General features: G+C 25.4%; 3 protein-coding genes across 5 annotated transcripts in view; 2 read left to right on the top strand and 1 right to left on the bottom strand.

Moving 5' to 3' along the window:
- LOC114124288 (PXMP2/4 family protein 3) overlaps positions 1-19,802 on the bottom strand; it is a 225,254-nt gene that overhangs the window by 148,172 nt on the left and 57,280 nt on the right. The gene's annotated exons all lie outside the window — the stretch shown is intronic.
- Positions 2,142-9,770, top strand: LOC114124299 (D-aspartate oxidase-like). Of its 3 annotated transcripts, none has more exons than XM_027987507.1 (7): positions 2,142-2,187; positions 6,758-6,965; positions 8,007-8,127; positions 8,321-8,481; positions 8,611-8,767; positions 9,050-9,328; positions 9,473-9,770. In XM_027987507.1, the coding sequence occupies exons 1-7, from the start codon at positions 2,157-2,159 to the stop codon at positions 9,566-9,568; spliced, it is 1,053 nt and encodes a 350-aa protein (XP_027843308.1). In that variant the 5' UTR covers positions 2,142-2,156; the 3' UTR covers positions 9,569-9,770. The 3 variants fall into 3 exon arrangements, with proteins under 3 accessions (XP_027843308.1, XP_027843309.1, XP_050066827.1); XM_027987508.2 differs by lacking the exon at positions 2,142-2,187 and adding an exon at positions 5,867-6,034; XM_050210870.1 differs by lacking the exon at positions 2,142-2,187 and adding an exon at positions 6,535-6,686.
- LOC114124295 (dynein axonemal assembly factor 4-like) lies at positions 10,034-17,805 on the top strand. Its single transcript, XM_027987503.2, has 7 exons — positions 10,034-10,416; positions 12,159-12,390; positions 13,109-13,267; positions 15,163-15,356; positions 15,446-15,546; positions 15,984-16,137; positions 17,406-17,805. Exons 1-7 carry the CDS (start codon positions 10,294-10,296, stop codon positions 17,673-17,675), a joined length of 1,233 nt encoding a protein of 410 aa, XP_027843304.2. The 5' UTR covers positions 10,034-10,293; the 3' UTR covers positions 17,676-17,805.

The raw sequence follows: 19,802 nt of genomic DNA, 5'->3' as shown, positions 1-19,802 counted from the left end.
AAAGTAAGAACTACAAGAATACCTATAAAAAAAAAAAATGAAAATACTTTATGATTTGAACACGGTTTAAATAAAATAATATAAATATATATCATGATCACGATCATATAGCTAAATAACATTTATTCTAATATATTTATAATGTATCATTAGTATTTTTATTTTATTTAGCTATAGATCAAATAAAGCTGTCATGAAGTTAACATTGTTTAAATTCAGCTGTTGTCACTAGTTGTCAGCACACTGAATTAAATACATGACATATTTAGTTAAATGTGACAGCTGCTAACTGATGGAAAATATAATATCTTCGGACTACTAGCTGTGTTTGGAAAAAAAATCTCCAGTAGGTAGGTACTCATCATGACATAATAAACATTAATTATAATATTATGATACTTATATCAACTAATCTATTTTTAAACTTTTTATAATAATATAATAATATGATATCGAAGTATTAGTATTGATATATTTTAAGGTGTAGGTAGGTACTTACTATTAAAATAAATATTTTGTACCTACATATTTTGCAGAATATGAAACTAGATTTACTGATTACTGGATCATCATTTTTTTTTTTAACTTTGGTATTTGGACTGCAGCTATGGGGAAATGCTAAGAAGTCAAACCTGAATAAGATTCAAGCTTTCCAAAATATGACCTTAAGGAAATTATTTAACGAACCTCCATACATATCAAACCATACCCTACATTTAGATTGTAACTTAAATACTATTCACGATAAAGCTAAACGCTTTTATAAAAAATTTCATAGCTGTCTATCCTCTCATTCAAATCCACTCATTAAAAACTTATCATCCCTCACAATCCCAGGTAGTCCTCCAAGATGACTTAAACCTAAATGGTGCAGAGATTTATTACTTTAAATAATAACATATACCTAAGATATAACTAAATATATAATATATAGTATAAATACTAATGTAGTTAAATTGCATGACTATACCAAGTCAAAAGTGTCATTAGTGGGTGGCTTCTTTTCTCAAATTTATGTATATCACCCTATTTGTTGTCTCCCTTATCGCACATATACTTATTATGTCTAAGATATAGATTGTATATATTCTTCTAAAAATAAAAAAAAAAAACTTTGGTATTTAGTATACGCACAATAAAACTTAATTTTTTTAAGATGAAAATCCTTATTTTTAATATTACATTCCAAATGCATGTAGTATTTAAAAATAGCCTAGGACGACTAGTAATTTTTAACTATAACAAAAATCTAATCTTATTTGATAGCAAATCGTTATTTAACGAGTGAAAAAAAATTAAACTTAGGATAAAATGTTTTTAATAAGCCAAGATTCAAATTTTATTATAATTATTATAAGCCAAACTTATGGAAAATCTTTTATTAAATTTTCAACTCTTAGCTACTTATACAACATTTTTTATAAATTATAACTTCAATATAATTTGCAATATTCATGGTTTCGACGAATTTTTGTCAATATTTGAACTTGACACTAATAAAAAAAAATTATGCCTACCTATACATTAAAATATAATATATATTTTAAAACCAATACAATGTACTCTCGATTATCTGTAATCTTCTATGTACAATTGTATACAAAAATTATAAAAAAATTTATAAAATTTTAAATATTTTTGTAATATTATATGAATGTTCAAATAACAACAAAACATGCTTTAATATAATTTTCCTAAAATAATATTTTAAACTACATGATTTAATTTTTTAATAATACATATAATATGTAATAATAACATTTTTGTTTGAATTTTAATTTTGCAGATTATCCGTGGTTATTACATTTTTTTAACCTAATATCTTTTATTTATATACAAGGGATATCAAAAAAATTGCCGATAACACGATGCGTCGTTTAGTTTGTCCTAAAACACCATTAATGGTGTTCAATGAGTAGGTTATGGATGTAAAAATTCAGTTACAAGAGCATCAAAGGGGTGCAAGTAATAATGCTACGAGTTATACAGCACTTTTAAAGTAAAATATTATTTTATTTTATGCTGTGTGAAATAATATACCTTATGATTAATAATTATTCTTTAAAAAAATGTAGATTGGAGGTAAAACGTATACTGGTAATCATATTTCCAAGACACAAGCCAAACAGAAGGCATGTGAAAGTTTTTTGAGGAATATGTTTGCAAATCAAATGAGTGAGCGATATGGTAATTTAAAAGTGTTGAATTGTTTATCTTTTAATATTGTTCGTATAATATATACATGTATGTATAATTAATTTTGCAATACATTTAATTAGAAAAAAATAAAGAATTTCCCGAGATGGAAATTGGAGAAAATTATAAAAAAAAATCAAAACCTAAAGGATCCCCTCAGGAAGATTTCCCATGGTCACAATTTGCTCCATTAGCTATGTATAACTTAATAAATCAATGGGAAGTAGAGCTGGTTATCACAAGAGCTTAATATGTACAAGATAGTATAATTTTATAGATTTATATAATAGTTTATAAATAAAAAAGTGGGCAAGTGAGTACCGCTCTGCTGTACATTAGGTGCCGTATGGATCAGTATTATATATTATAGGAGTGTTAAATTTGAATCCAATGATAGTTATCATTGTATACGAAAAACGATTCTGAACGAAGATGATTTGTCAGCCTAGGATATAATTTCTAGTGGTTGGTAAAAAAGGTGGTTTAAAAAAACCAGCTTATATTAAAAAATATTTTGAAAATTAATTCACGTAAAGAAAACGCGAATCTTAATAACTGGTAAAATTTTCAAGTATCTATGACTTATACTTTTTGAATAATAACAAATATTTAAAATCGTTTGAGGATAAATCGTTATCGTTACGCTATTTCGTTAAAATTTAAAATTCAAACGTACTTAAAATTTTTCCTATAATGATGCTTCGAGTTTTCTCTATAGATACTTGAAGGTAAACTTATGGAAAACTTAGTGTTGTATTTTTAATCCTTAGTAATAAACACAAAAACTTTTATGATTTTTCAACTTCAAATATTTCGCAAATATTCATAATTTTGACGAATTTTCGTCAAAATTTGAACTTCAAATGCTAATAAAAAAAAATTGTGCCTATGTATTCTTATAATTTTTTAATCACTATAAGAATAACATATGAGGAACTTTGTATTAAATTTTCAAGTATTTTGATAGGGCCAAAAAAATTTTATCGACACTTCAAAAATATTTTTTCAGAAAAATTGAAAATTTCAGTTGTCTATAAATAGCTCAAAAAAAGTCAAAATATTTTGAAATTTAAATCACGTAAAGAAAAGGCGAATCTTAATAACTGGTAAAATTTTCAAGTATCTACGACTTATACTTTTTGAATAATAACAAATATCAAAAATCGTTTGAGGCTAAACTGTTATTTAACGCGGTTTTTGTAAAAATTTAAATTTCAAACACTCATAAAATTTTTTTGTCTGAATCCGGTAGAATTTTTTTTACAGATATTTGAAGAAAAATGTATGGAGAACCTTGTACCAAATTTTCAAAACTTAGTTATAAAAGAAAAAAATTTTATGATTTTTCAACTTCAAAATTACTTGCAAATTTTCGCGTTTTCGACAGATTTCGTAAAAATTTGAACTAAAAACGCTTATAAAAAAAAATTGTGACTAACGATTTTTAATTTTTTTTAGCTACATTAAAAACAACTCATAAGGAACCTTGTATTAAATTTTCAAAACTTTTTGGTCATTCAAAAATTTTTTATCGACACCTTAAAAAAAAGTTTCTCAAAAAATCGAAAATTTCAGTGGTCTATAAATAACTCAAAAAAAGTCAAACTTTTTTGAAAATTTAACTATATACGGATACCACTGACATTAACATTTGGTGAAAATTTCAAGTATTTTCAGTGATTAGTTTTTGAATTACAACCATAAAAAAAAAACCATTTGGTCGAAAACTGGTTTTGCGTAAAAATTGCCGTTTTTCCGTCATTTTTTTTTTGTTTTTCTCGATTTTTTTGAAAACTGTTGGAAAATGTTAACTTTTTACCTCTATAATGCACCAAGGATATTCACTTTTACATCGGAAACCACCCCCATTGTTTGAAATTGGAGCATTATTTCGACTAGTTATGCTGTACACAGACACAAAAAAAAAAAAAAAAAAAAAACACACACCATTGTAAAATCAATACATTCATCACTTCGTTCAGAATCTAAAAATGTTTGTATTTTTCAAATATTCTTTAGTATGGATATTTTTAAAAATATTGTTTTGATTTGCTTTATTTAAGTATATCAATAATCCCAAATTGATTTAAACACATTATCCCTTAATTTCTCTAATTGCTGTGAATTCATGTTTTGTTATTGGTATTATGTTTCTTTTACATCATATTTATGAGTTTCTCTTGTTCTTTAGGTAGTGTGTACTGTGTAAGGCTTACTTACAGAGCTTGATTTAAAGGATGAAAAAAGATTGGGTTCCCTAATTAAATGTTTAGATATTTTAGTATACTACTACAATACAATTATGTTTTTTTTTTTTAATTAAATTTTATATAATAGGATTTAATAGTTTATTTAATTTAGGATACAAAAAAAAAAAAAAAAATTGATAAATTGATAATTACTTTAATAAAAAATAACTTATTATTACTTACAATCACATTTTAATTTAATTTTAACTTATAGTACCTTATTGTTTTTATCCCAGCTAACAAAATAAAATTATACACCATGTACAGATTAATGGCTACATGTAACATTAAAAATATTAAATATACAATAGGTACCTATAAAATTACATAGGTACTTAATATTGTTACTACGAAAATAATAAACAGGGTTAAGATTGTTATGCAATAAAAAATTGTAAAATATGCATTTAATTTGCCAAAATATGCAAAAATATGCGTTTTAATTTTTAAGAGATACATACAAGATATAAAATATAATTACAAAAAAAAAATATTTATTTATTGAAATACATCAGTGATTGGCTGATTGTCTTAATAGTTAATATCATATAATTGAGATTAAAAATTAAAAATTTTTTATTAATTTTTCGTATGCCTAAATTGTTATTTTAACAATACAATTAATTTAATTCATATTCAATGGTAGAAATACGTATGTTATATGCTACAACTATCTATTTTTTTTAAAATTTCAAATATAAATAATCGGCGAACATAGTATTTTGTGCTATATGATTGTATTTATAAAAATAAAATTTATATTTGACCAAAAAACCAAGTTATATAGGTACTTTGATTAGTTTAATTATTATCAGCTTAAATACATAGGCGTGCGCAGACTTTAACCTAGGTCCGAATTAAAGATTCTTGTGTGATGATAACTGATTAATTAATAACTTTATCACATTTTTATTGTATTTATATTATTAGATTAAAACTGGCTTTACTTTTTTTCATGTAAAATGTAAAATGTACAATAAATACGATCATACTAGATATATTAAAAAAAATATGCATTAAGCACAATATATGCAAAAACATGCAAAATAAAAATAGTACCATTTTCATCACAATAATATAAATCTCGAACATTAGGTACTCACTAAAATGCTATTTGGACTTAGAAAAAAAACATGCTGTTGCATACAAATTCTAGCCCCGCGTATTGTTGTACCTTATTTTTTCTTCGTATGGCAACAATAACAATAACACAGTAACATTTAAAATACAATAAATAAATTTTATAATTGATAATAATAATAGTACATTATATAGTACTTATTCAAATCTAAATGTCTGTGTCCAAGGCCCTTTATTCATCTGCTTCCTTCGTAACTTCATTAATCCCATTAATGCCCAACTCGAACCTTATCTATTCACGCATTCGTCTGTAATATGTCTCATAGTCTGGTTGTCATTTCCACAATCACATTCTGAACTGTCCTTAAATTTCCACTTGAAAATCATACGTAATTACCTATTATACTTATTGTGGCTTATCGTCGGTAAAATATGAGTGTGTACGACGATATCACTACAGCGGTAATATCCATAACATCGAACATCACCTAATAATAATTATATATTATGTAGGTACTGTAATATTATGTTTGTATCATATGAGATGATCCGTTTAATTTGTATAAGAAACTTATTATTTCAGAAAATATTTTTTTAAGTTATTATAAAATACAAAACAATCTTTTAACAATCGTTTTTTAAGTTTTTTATTATTTTGTATAATTTTAAAGTAAAATATTGTTTAAAGTATTTTTATGCTTAGAAACCAAATTTTGGACAAGTACTTAGTTTATTAGTTATATACATCTTTAAAAGTTAAGATACACAGATTATAGTGGACTAACATTTTGTGGTAGGCATACAGCTCTGTACAGTACACATCTTAACTTTAAATACATACTTACTTACATTAAATAACAGATCACCCGGTATATCTAAAGTATTTTTCATTTATTGTATGATTTATTTATTTTATAAATGGATTGATAGTTTGAACGTTTTGTACATATATAAGTACACTTATTAGAAAAGTTAGGTATTATAATTGTTACCTACTTTGATTAAATTTATCTATTATGAGCCGGTCGAATAATACGCATTTATAATACATCACATTATAATATAATTATTGTTAATCGTTTAAATTGTGTTTTATCGGTCCAATACATTATAATTGCTGTTTGTGTAGTACAGTATACTTTGTGCAGTTTACAGTATATAGTATGATTTGTGCGGTGTTGTAATCATTGTATTTGTGTTAGATTTACGTATATTTTGTTTTTTATGTATAGAAATAATGACATCGCAGCATAAAAAAGTGGCCATTGTCGGTGCGGGTATTATCGGTGTAAATTCAGTGTTGGAAGTTCAGAGAAGATATCCGAATTACGACTTGACTCTGATTGCGGACAAGTTCAATGAAGAGACGCTCAGTGATGGCGCAGCCGGACTGTTGCGGCCTGACACGTACGTTTTCGGACCCAGTCTCGAAATCTCTCAGTGAGTTTACCTTATTATGTTATTTATTATAAAAAAAAATCATACGCCTTTTTTATATTTTGTTGTTTTTTATACAAATCCATAGTTTTTGGGTTTTGACTAATTGGCATTAAAATTTGTACGAGTATTATTCTTTGGGCTCCCGGACAGGTTGAAGGTTATTTTTAATCACGGAATTCAACTCTTAAATATTGAATCACACATGAATTTTGTTTCAGTAATGAAAATTGAATAATTTTTTTCCTTACATATATATACCTAAGGTTAGCATCGATTACAAAAAACAGAAAAATAATTAGCATTCGTAATGGCAATTAATAAATCCCTTGGAAATTTCTAATGGGGGTAAGGATTTATTTGGAAAAATTTCATTTTTCTCATCGTAAATTATATGTCATTTTTCTTGGGCAGGATTGTCTAAATATTTTCACCTATGTATATTCTACTTAAAATAAGTTAAAAAACATTGTTTACCACACAGGTTTGGAATATTGATTCTTTTGCATTTATATGCAATATTATTATTACCTATTATTATTAATTGTGCGTATTACAAAATATGTAACGTATTAAAATTTTAAACATGTATGATTAAATATAATATAGTATGAAACACTCCCAGATAAATTTGATACAATTCATACATTATCTATATTTTACTGTAGTATTTAATCATTTTTAAATTTTAATAATGTATATATTGAAATATCGTAGGATTACTAACGTAGTAGTAGAATATCATGTTTAGGTTTGGTTAATAGGTCAATTCTCTTAAATGTTAAAACTAATAACACAAAGTTAATGCTGCACAAATTTGCTATGTCATGCATGCGTCAGAAAGAGAAAACAAATAGTGCTCTGAAGTCCTTTTATAAGTGTTTAATAAGTTAGTGTTAGCTATTCAAGTTAGGCACAACTATGTTTCTTTTGTGATAATATTTTTTAAAGTTTAAATTGTTTTTAATTATTTAATATTTTATAAATGAAATTGAAAATTTCTTGTGATTTGACATTGTAAAAATCGTTTTTTTTTTTTTATAGGCAATGGGTTGACGACTCTTATAGTTTTTATAAAAATCTATTAAAAAATAGGTATGAATTATGCGGCATAAATGAAGTTTCTGGTTACATGTTTTCGACTAAGAATCCAGATATTATAAAAGTAAGTAATAGGTAATATTGCATTATTGTACTTCAATAATAATAATTTATGATACATTTATTTGTCTTTAAAACATAAAGACAATGTTTGAAAATTCATGTACCTATATATATATATATATTTAATATATACAAATTGTACAATGTACATATTATATCTACGTATAATGTATGTATATGTATTAATGTGTTAGAACCATTACATGAAAAATTGTTCACCAGACTTCAGAGAAGCTACCGATGAGGAATTAAAAGCGCATTCGTCTGTTGAAAATCAACTTAAAATCAACTATGGTAGTTTCTTTACGTCGATAGTCATTGAATGTAAACTGTTCTTACCATGGGCTTTGAAAAAGTATATATAATTATTATATTTATAAAAATTACAATAAAATTTAATTTTTATAGTTTAATTTCAAAAGTTACAATTATTATTTATTTTTTATTTTTTTATTATATTTAATTGCTATTTATTTTCTTATAGAATAAGTAATAGTGGTGTAACCATTATTAAACGGAAAATCGAATCACTCGAAGAATTGTGTGGTGAATATGATATTATTTTTAACTGCACTGGGCTTAGAGCCGGAAAATTGTGTAATGATGTGAATGTTTTACCTATTCGTGGGCAAGTAATTCGGGTAAAATATTTTTATTACAATTTCACGACATGTTAAGTTTACATAAATAAAATCTTATTATATATTTCTCAAATAATATATTAATATATTTATGAAATAGCAGATTGATAATTATTATTTTATCGATAGTAGTTATAATAATAATATTTTGTGTAATAACCTATTTAATTTTCAATACATTCTTAAACGAGATACAATAAAGTATTTAGCTTTAAATGTGATATAATACTTAGTCATAAAATTAAATAAATGGTATTTCATAATTTTACTATTATGTTGTAGGTTAAAGCTCCTTGGGTTGACAAATTTTACTATTGGGATTCCGATACCTATATAATTCCATCTATAAGCGATGGGACTGTTGTACTAGGTGGATGTAGACATTTTGGCAGTCATAACGAGCAGGTGAATGAACGCAACACAGAAGAAATAATAGAAAAATGTACAACATTATTACCATCATTGAAAGAAGCATTAAAAACGGACTACAAGGTTTGGGTTGGTCTTAGACCTTATAGGAACAAAATACGAGTAGAAACTGAACATATAAATGATACTGTGGTAAGTTCTTAAATTTAAAATACCCGATATATTTTCTTATAAATATTGATAATTTTTTTCTTGATATGTACCATAATAGAGTTGAGTTATTATGTAATATATTTATATATAATAATAACGAATAACTTATATCTATTTATTTAGATTGTACACAATTACGGTCACGGAGGATATGGAATAACATTAGCGCCCGGAACAGTGAAATATGCAGTTGATTTATTAAATTCAGTTAACAATTGATTTAACAACATTGAACGTATATACAACGTAATGGAATTACGTATTTGACTATAGTAGTATTATATTAGTAACGATACACTTAATATAAGTCTCATACCTAATATAATAATAACCATTATGTAATTATTTCGATTAGTTTAATGGTTTGATTTAATTTCAGTTATATATTCTTGAACTTAATTAAAACATATTTTATTTATTATTTCAAAGCCTATTATTCTTTAAGATGATTTATTTTGTAATCATTGGTTATTAAAATACAAGTTTGTTGTTGTGTTAAATATTAGAAAGATTTTTTAATTGTAAATTTCAATACTTGATATTCGTAATAAATATTGTTTAATAACACTGCTGAGCTTAAGAAAAAAAATATAAATATACAGCAAATATTTATTGAATTTAATAATCAAATTTTCAATCTTATCTATTGTTTTATTAAAAGTTATAATTGATTGCTCTACATCGTTTCTAAACAATATTACTAAAAGTAATAACGAAATTAAATAACATAAATAGTGTAATATAGTGTACTATATGGCATATAACACTTACCATAACCTAACCTTTGTGTGTTCCATTTCTTTTGTTACCTAGAGCCATCTTTGATGTGACCATGGTAACAAACAATTGCTTGATGATTGCTATTATTTTTCCTTAAAAGATTATATAAGTAAACATCATATGTGTATAGGGGAAATCAATACGTTAAAATTAAATTAAAAATAATGCCTATCATCGTGAAAGACTTTTCTTGGTGGCAAACTGAATGTAAATTATTTTTACAAATTCAAATTCCACACGTCTCCCAGAAAAATGCTGATATTCTTACATCTAATAAATATTTAAAAGTAAGTATAATTGAAATATTTATAAATTTAGTAGATTAAATTGTAAGTAATTATACAATATTTTAGTACAGATATATGGTATATACGATAATATACAGTATGCAATAAATATAGATAAGTTGAAAACTTTAACATTAATGTGTTTTTTTATGTATGAGTATACGATAAGTTATCGATAAAATGCCTTGGTTTTTAAAAATGGAGGTGGTTTTGGAATTTTGGATATCGAATTAGATCTAGTTTGTACTTCTTAAAAATTTCCAATACTTATTTTTATAATAGGCAAAAACAAACAAAAACTTAAAGACAAACGGGAATTTTTACGAAAATTCAATTATTTTAATAAAATCAATTTTGTACTGCTTATACAAGTATAAATAAGATTTTTTAATTTTTTTTTTTAGTTTTGTTTTTATAAACATCGATTAAAAATTATTTTCTGGGTAGAAGTACTCAAAAATTTAATACAAAGCTCTTCATAAGTTTTTAATTTTTCAATTAAGGAATATTGAAAATATTTAATGTACAGTCATTTTTTTTATAAGTGTTTAAAATTAGAATTTTGATAAAATTCATACATATTGTGAAAATTAGTAAAGTATTTTGTAGTTAGAAAATTATATTCATATTTTTCATTATTTAAAGTTAAAATATTTAAGATATTTGATATTCATCTGTAGCAATTTTTGATAATTGTATAAAAACAAAAAAAAAAAAAATAACAGTAGATATATGTCATTTTCCTCAAATGTTTAGAATATTGTTTTCATTATATAATAAGGTTTTTCAAAATTAAATTTTTTTTTCTATAAACGTTGATAAAAAAATATTATCTGGGTTTAATCTCTCGAACATTTAAAATAAGATTTCACAAAATTTATTCTTATATCTGTGTAAAAAGATTTAAAATAAATAGGCACAATTTTTTTTGTGCGCATTTTTGACAAAAATTGTTAAAATTGCTTATTATTTTGTAGTTAAAAATTCATAAAAATTTTTTTCTTTTATCTAAATTTTTAAATTTTAATAAAAGATTCTTCATATGTAATTTATACCGAAGCCATAAAGTCTAAAAATAGACATTTGAAGTTCCTATTTAAACGAAATTACTTATTTAAACAATAAATAACGACAAGCGAATTATTTTGTTATAATTTAAAAACATTATTTGTAAGAATTTAATGTTTTATGTATTTTTTATTGTTATGAATTTTACTATACTCCAATATATTCAACAACATTATTTATTTATTTAATTTATAATAATTGAAGACTAAAATTAATTAGTATTTTTTTCTTGCAATTTACAAAATAACTAATTCAAGTTAATGTGTTTAGGAAAAAAAATATTCTTTAACTCTTAAAATGTTCTCCAATATGTAATAAAATTTTTCTGTTATTATCGTTTTTTTACTGTCATTAAACTGCAGATATTCAATTATATAAATATCTGAACTTTATTTAAGAATAATATACCTACTACTTGTTCGAAATTTTATTTTTACACATACAAATTCTAAGAATATGCGAGCAGTTTATAAAATTAAAAATACATGCTGCCAATCAAAATTTTAGAATGTTAAAATGATAAAATATTTCATAAATATTTTGTAATGATTAATTCAAAAAATGTAAAGAAAAGTTATTTAAAATTTTAATACTTTTCGAGATCATCATTACTGTTAAAGTTATAGGTATCCAGTTTATAGTTTTATCATTATGTATATTTGTTATACATGCAGATTAGCTGTTTACCGCATATTTTCGAAGCGATTCTTTGGGATGAAATAAACGAGGAGTATAGTAAGTGCACTTTTGATAATGGATCTGTTTTATTTGAGTTACAAAAGAAGAACAGTGTACATTGGGAATGTTTGGCACTTAAGAAATCGAAAGAGGAGTTAAAAAAGTTGAAATGTGAAATTTTGAATAACATCATTCAAGAACGACAGAATAAATCTAAACAAAAGGCTGGTATGTACGTCTTGTAAAATTAATTATTATGTAACTTTGGTAGACGTTATATGTTAATTATTATACAAAATGATGTTAATTTAAAGGGTTTATAAATTCTCATAAGTATACTTATAGAGTTATAACTTATAGACAATAAAAACAATTTTTTTCTCACATTAATATCATTATTCTTACACCCAGGAAATAAATTATGTAATAATATATCGTTGTTAATTAACGAATAACAATATAATAATGATGATTAAATAACTAATGGGCATGGCATATTGTGGGTTTTCGTATCATACAGCAAATCAGCGTGCTACTGACTTACTATAATACTTTTCTATTGGTTATTATTATTGGATGTGTTTTAATCTATGTTAACTATTCGAGTCTCAAGATAAAGTACGTCAGTCGTAGTTAGAACGCAGTGATCTATATTTCAAACCCCACAGGACCGTTCAAAGCACTGAGCCGTTGTCACATTTCATATATGTCGACATTAATAATTGATTCATTGTCGATTTTATTTACACATTTTAGGTTGGTTGTGGGCGATTGCTAACTAAAAAATCGGGACTTACTTTTATAGTATAGATTATCATCATTTGTATTTATCTTAAAACAAAAGAATTTTTACAAATAGTACAGTCTTATAGTGTGAATAAAAAATAAAAACTGAGTTTTTTGCAATATTTATTAATTATTGATATTTTTATGGTGTACCTATTAGTTCTTAAAACAGAACGAGACCGATTAGCTGTCAAGGAACAAATAGATTTCGAAAACAAAGAACATCAACTTATTCAAAGTATTCGTGACGAAGAGAAAGAAAAAGTTTTGAAAGAGTTGAGTACGTGGAAAACAAAAACAGAGATTATACATGATGAAAGTAAGAAAATTATGTTTATTATAAATAATAATTACGAGTATAATATCACAAAAGGGTTCAATTTTTGTTGTTGTAAAAGATCTACTAAATATTTATAATATATTATTACTTTTAGGATATTTTAAAATACATACAACTATTATCAACAGCAGTTATTGAGATTTATAGATTCATTAGGAAGATTATTAAATGTATAATGATAAATCCTAATCAAACTGAAATTGACTTTTAAATCTTCTGTGATCGATCATTCGGTCATCCCTTGATATACTATATTGAAATTGTGATAAGAATATGAGATAACATTGGTACAACCATAATTAATTTTTTTGGCTGTACCAACAGATCAATGGGTACTTATTAATCTTTTAATGTTAAAATATGCATATTAATTTTGCAATAAATACAACTCAAATTAAATAGTATTATTATATAGAGCATACTACTTGCGTCCCAAATTTATAATAGCAGGTAGCTTGCGTCCAAACAGTTAGGACGCAATTGCTTGTTAATTATTATTAAAGGTAAGTTTCGTCTATAAGTGGTTAGGACACAACTTACCTGTCGTATTTCAATAATGTATTAATCGCGCCTCGAATGATAATTTTATAACGATATAAGTTGATAGTAAGGCATACCTAAATAAGGAAAAAACATATAGGTATATTTACGTAAATTGTTATATTTAATAGCTATTAATAATTTTTTGAAATATTTCACAGAATTGCTAATGTCATATTATAATTTTAAAACATTTTCAACTAAAAAAAAAAAAATAAATGTAGAAATGTTGTTAGAAATCAATATTAGGTAAAAAAAAATTATGACATACATTAGTTATAATTTTATAAGCTTATAAATAACTAATTTAATTAATTTCTTTGTTGTTAAGTTTTAAAATTTGAGTTTCATTTTTTTTAGTTTATTCAAACTGTTCATAAGAATAGGTATATATTGTATTAATTTGAAATTCTTTTAGTACTTTGATTAAAACAAAGATATTAGGGCGTGAGTGATAAAATGAATAATTAAATCTCAATCATATTATAATCAAAATTATCGTTTGGGACGCAAGTAACCCGTCAATAAATATGATAGGTAAGTTGCGTTTGGGCATTCGGGACACAACTTACCTGTTGTATTATTGTAAATTTTTATCAAGAATCTTACTAGTCTTAGAGGATGCAAGTAAATGTATATAGCCATATTATAAGTAAATTAGCTGTTTCAAAATATTTACAATTGAAAAGAATGAGGTAATAAACCCAAGTAAGATTTTAACACGTTCACCGCCGCTGCTGATCACGGATCGGCGTTAGTAGTAGGCGCTGACGGCCGCCGCCGATCCGCGATCGTCATTAGTACGTATATATTTTAGACACACCAATAAATAATTCAGCCATAGAAATACTGCTTTAATATTTAGAATGGCTATTCAGAATATCTTAATAAACAATGATTTTCAGTCGGTTTTTGTTTCTCGTGTATTTTCTTCTAGTAATCTGAGCGTTGCACACCTTTGTTTTTATAGACTTATTATTTAACTTATAATTAGTATTATATGATTGAGTATATATTTATTTTATATAAAACTTAAACATGAACTTTCCTGTCAGTCCACAAAGAGTCAAAAACGTCCTTACAGTTAGAAACTAAATATTAGAATTTAGAATTTATGACGATCCATGATCGGCGCTGCCGCGACCATTGCCTTTATTGATATAGGCAGTGGCCACCGCCGATCACGGATCGTCATGAGTATAACGTTATTAATAGTTACGCGCCGTTAGGTTGAAGTAAACGTGTTTTAAACAACGATAGAACATTCGTATAAAGATTCCTAATATTTATTTGACGTGTCTATTTTATATCTATTTGTTTTGTGTATTTTATAGAGAAAGTTAATAAAAATAATAAAGACATTTTTTCAACTAATGAACCGATTAAGATCTATGAGATAGAAAATGAACCAACTGAATGTATTAACCAATTGCCAAGTCCTAGAAATTTTAAAACAATCGAGATTAATTTCACTCCAAGACACTTTACTACTCCGAGTAGAGAATCGACTAAAGCTGACGAAGAAGAGGTAAAACTTTATTTATAGACGTATAGTTAAATTATTACGATTATGATATACTATCAACCATGATAAAATCGATTGTCAAAAAATTACAGTGGTTAAAAAAGCAGACCGCTGCCAGAAGGGCGGCAGGGTTTGTGGAAGAAGACTTAAGACCAGAAGAACATGATCCGGAATGGTGTTTACAAAAAGGAAAGTGAGCAACTTATTATTATAATTATTATTAGTTATATTGAATTAATTGGACAGTTGAATATAACTGAGACATCAATAATCTTTTGATATATATATTTTTTAATTTTAGTAATAACAACAACATATGAAAATTTATAATTTTTTATTGACAATTTTCTATTTTTTCAATACATACTTTTGTTTTGTCAACAAAATATAAATGAATGGTACCGAAGTTATTTTTAAATTAAATTAAAGATTATTTCCACGTCTTACTAGTTATTACTCAGTACTCACATAGTAAAATGCATTAAAAAAGTTTTTAAACAAAAAGTATGTCACTCTCTTATTTTTTTATGACTACCTCTCAATACAATATAAATGTTCGGTATCACTAAGTTAATATATAAATTATAATGTAGGTATTAATATTTAATTTGTTAATTTATTTTTCCATAGTACTTTTATGACAGAACTAAATTACATTGGAGCCGTAAGTGCTTATTCACATGGAATAAAGTTGAGCCCAAAAATGGCTGTATTATATTTGAACAGATCTAAAGCGCAAGTTCAAATGAAAAATTATCATAAAGCAGTCGAAGATGCAACAACTGTAAGTAAAATATTAGTGGACTATTTATAGATATGCATTTTATACGATAGGTCTAGTAATTTTATTAATTATTATAGAAAAATGTATTTCTACTGGTCTTAATTTCTCATTATTATCTAAAGGGTTTGATGAATCACGGATATAACAGCAAAAGTGTATAGGAGATAAAATGCGTGTGTATCTTGTATGTGAGGGGTTGATATATGTACTTAATATCCATAATTTAAAGTAATAATATTTTTGTACTATTTAAGAAGCATCTTGTAACGGTATAAACTTTATTTATTAAATTATAACCACCTCTTATAATATAATATTTTTAAAGAGATGATTTTTATGAATATGTTTATGCAGGTAGGTGTATAAAACAAAATTCAAACGAGAATATTCCAAATATTTTAACATTACTAATTTGAAAAAAAAGAAGTTTGTATCGCCACTTCTTCGATTAGCGGTTCCTAAGGGGGGGATTTCCCACCAGGGGAAATTTAGAGTCTTATCAGGGGAGGGGGGGTTGATATGATGATGAAAGTACGAAAATTACGTTATCACTAAACTAATTTTCAGATTATCGCGCATCGATAACAATTATATTATACTATAACGATAGAATCGATAGACCTTTTTGCATTTAATCTGATAATATTAGTAGATGTTTAATTCGCACGACTCACGGCTATTTTTTTGCCTCCGATAACGGATATTAGAATCCAGATAGAGCATGCGTTGAAATACTATTTCTAAGTACGACTTCGCATTTACAGTATACACGTCAGTCGAGTCGCATTTTTAGTACCGTTGTTATGTATATTTTATATTAATATTTAGTTTTTATATTCAATAATTTTTTTTTTACTAAATATTATTGCTTCGTAAGTTAATTTATAATTAAAATTTATTTATTTATTTTTATTTTTATTATAATTTAAAATCACGAAAATAATAAAAATAATCATAAAAGTAAATATAAGTATATTGTATATTTGTATAATATATAGTTATTTTTTATGATTTATTGTCTCACAAATAAAAAAACTCATCTAAACTAATTTAAGGAGGGCGTAGAATGAAAAAGGTTGGGAACAGACTGTGGTTACTGTCTTAGATGATATAAAATATCTGAGTAGGTATGGGTATTTAAAAATAAATGGTTTTTAAGTATACCTACTTAAAAATTACTAAAACCAGATATTGAATAAATGGATTGCTAAACGATAATAGGTTATCGATGAATTACCATACAGCATAGAAATATATTTTATTCGCAGGCGTTGGAGTTGTTGGTGCCAGCGGTTGAAGGAAACGTGGTTTGGCGAGCCGAGGCGTATTACAACCGAGGCAAGGCGCTGGTCGAACTAAATACTGCACATTTAGCTATCGATGAACTCAGGTTGGCTTTGACATTGGCACCAGACCGGGCTCATCTCTACGGACCGGAGTTGCAGCGGGCCATGGACTTGGCACCTGTGCACGAGCAGGCATTGAATAAAAGCCGAGAATTAGATTTAAGTAACGCGCCAACTGTTTGGTGTAAATGAAGAATTTTTATAATTACTATTACTGTTTTTTTTTTTTACTTAATTTTTGGTAAATATTAACTCAATATATGTAGTTATAACAGAAAAAAACAATAATAAATTACAAATTACACTATACTTATATAATAAACTTGATTTTACGTATAATTAACTAATGAAATTAGAGCGTTTAACGGATAAAGATAAAAATATATTAAGAGCTATGTGAGAGTTTTAGAAAAAATAGATAAAAATATGAAAGCACAATATAACATTACTGAAACCAGATATTTGATGAATATTATGGTGAGACTTGATTGAAATGCGATTATAGTACAACTTTGGTAGAATAACTTACTACCAAAGTTACTGTTATATTATCATTTATCATACTATACTTGTATACTGCAATACTGATCAGTAGGTAACCGAAATATTTTTTGAGGATTAAGCCGAATTCACAGCCTGTCATCTGTTGTGTCATGTTTGTCATTTTAATAGTATAATTACAATTTACAACGACCATTCAATAGCGATAAAAGGAAAATGAGTGTACGATATACTAGACGACGATGAACGTGAACCCGGTTTTATAAGTATGACTATTGTTTTGCCGTATTCATCGAGTCTGATTAAATTGTTTTATCTTTGCCATTCAGGGTTCTCTAGCATACACAGTTTTTTTTACTAAATGAGTCAAATGCACGATCCTGAGAACTGACAACGGAACACGTTAACTGTTAAGGTAAGGTCGCTGAATCCAAAAGCTGTATACTCTTTTAATTAAACGTATTTATAATTTGAATGATTATGATATAATAAATTGAAATGAGAAACTAAGTGAGTGAAATAGGGTGATTTCGATTATGAACGAAACATCACATCATTATATTTTAATTTTTAGTAAGTATTATATTATTAGCATAATAACATTTTACTTCCAATTTTATGATCTATTTTGACCCATATGCTTTTATGGTTAAAAATGTTTTTAAGATTTCTTTTTTGTTATATATATATATTATTATTTCGTAATAAGTTAGCTGTATTCATTACATAAAATTCGAAAATGTTTTTTATTCAGTTATTTGGGAGAAATATAAAAAATAAAAGGATATAATGATTTTATGTACCTATTATAAACATTGTAAACATTTTTGGATAACTTTTGAGTATACAATCTTGCATGCCATTGGCCATCAATGTTGCTGTCACATAAACATTAAAAAAAAAATCTGAGGTCCAATTAGTATAATATTACACGTGATCAACGCTATAGTAATTGGGACCTAATTCGGTTGCGACGAATAATTATTAGTTAGTAGTTTATTATTATTATTTATATATTTTGAGAAATCTGTTCAGATTTTTATATGTTATTTATTTAGGTATTACGTATATACCTATTCACGAAAACATATTATATTATTGATACTTAATATATATATGTATAATATGTATTATACATCTATACCTACGAATATAGATATATAAATGTAATTTTTTTAGGGTAAACTGTTGGCTGTTGCATTTGATTGGTATTCTATTATAATAACTTGGTTATTGATGAGTAAATGTCCCATTTTTGTAACGAATCCAAAAGATGAAAGTTCACAGATCAATTAGTGAACTCAAATCAAAAGATTCAATTAATAATTTTATGTGAAATAATTAAAACACATATATTATTATTTTTTTTATAACAATAATGTCATAGATATAACGATTATCAACTATTAGTGGAAGCATTATTATTTAAATATAATCTGTATTAAATATTCTATTAATATAATAATTCTATATGTAATCTATCGAAGACTTAGGACACTTACAGTACGCTAAAAATAATAATTCTAATTTTAATTGCTTGTTTTTAGTTTGTATTGTAATCTAATTGTTAAACGTAATCTTATATATACTTTTTTTTTTTTTGACTATTGGTAATGGTTAAATTATTGGTTAATGTATCAGCTTTTAAGCTAGATCTTATTTAACTAATGGATTATATAGGTGTGTTTATAATATTTGATATTTTGATTATCAAGGAATATTTATTATAATAAACTTGTAATGGTTCAAACAGCATTAGCTTACAGATAGAAATGTAGGTAGTACAATAAGGCTTGTAAATACTCTTTCATTTCTTTA

This window comes from Aphis gossypii, chromosome 1 (genome assembly GCF_020184175.1).
Source record: "Aphis gossypii isolate Hap1 chromosome 1, ASM2018417v2, whole genome shotgun sequence".
NCBI lineage: Eukaryota > Metazoa > Arthropoda > Insecta > Hemiptera > Aphididae > Aphis > Aphis gossypii.
The sequence above is the reverse complement of the archived record's forward strand: the minus strand, read 5'-3'. Positions and strand labels throughout refer to the sequence as shown.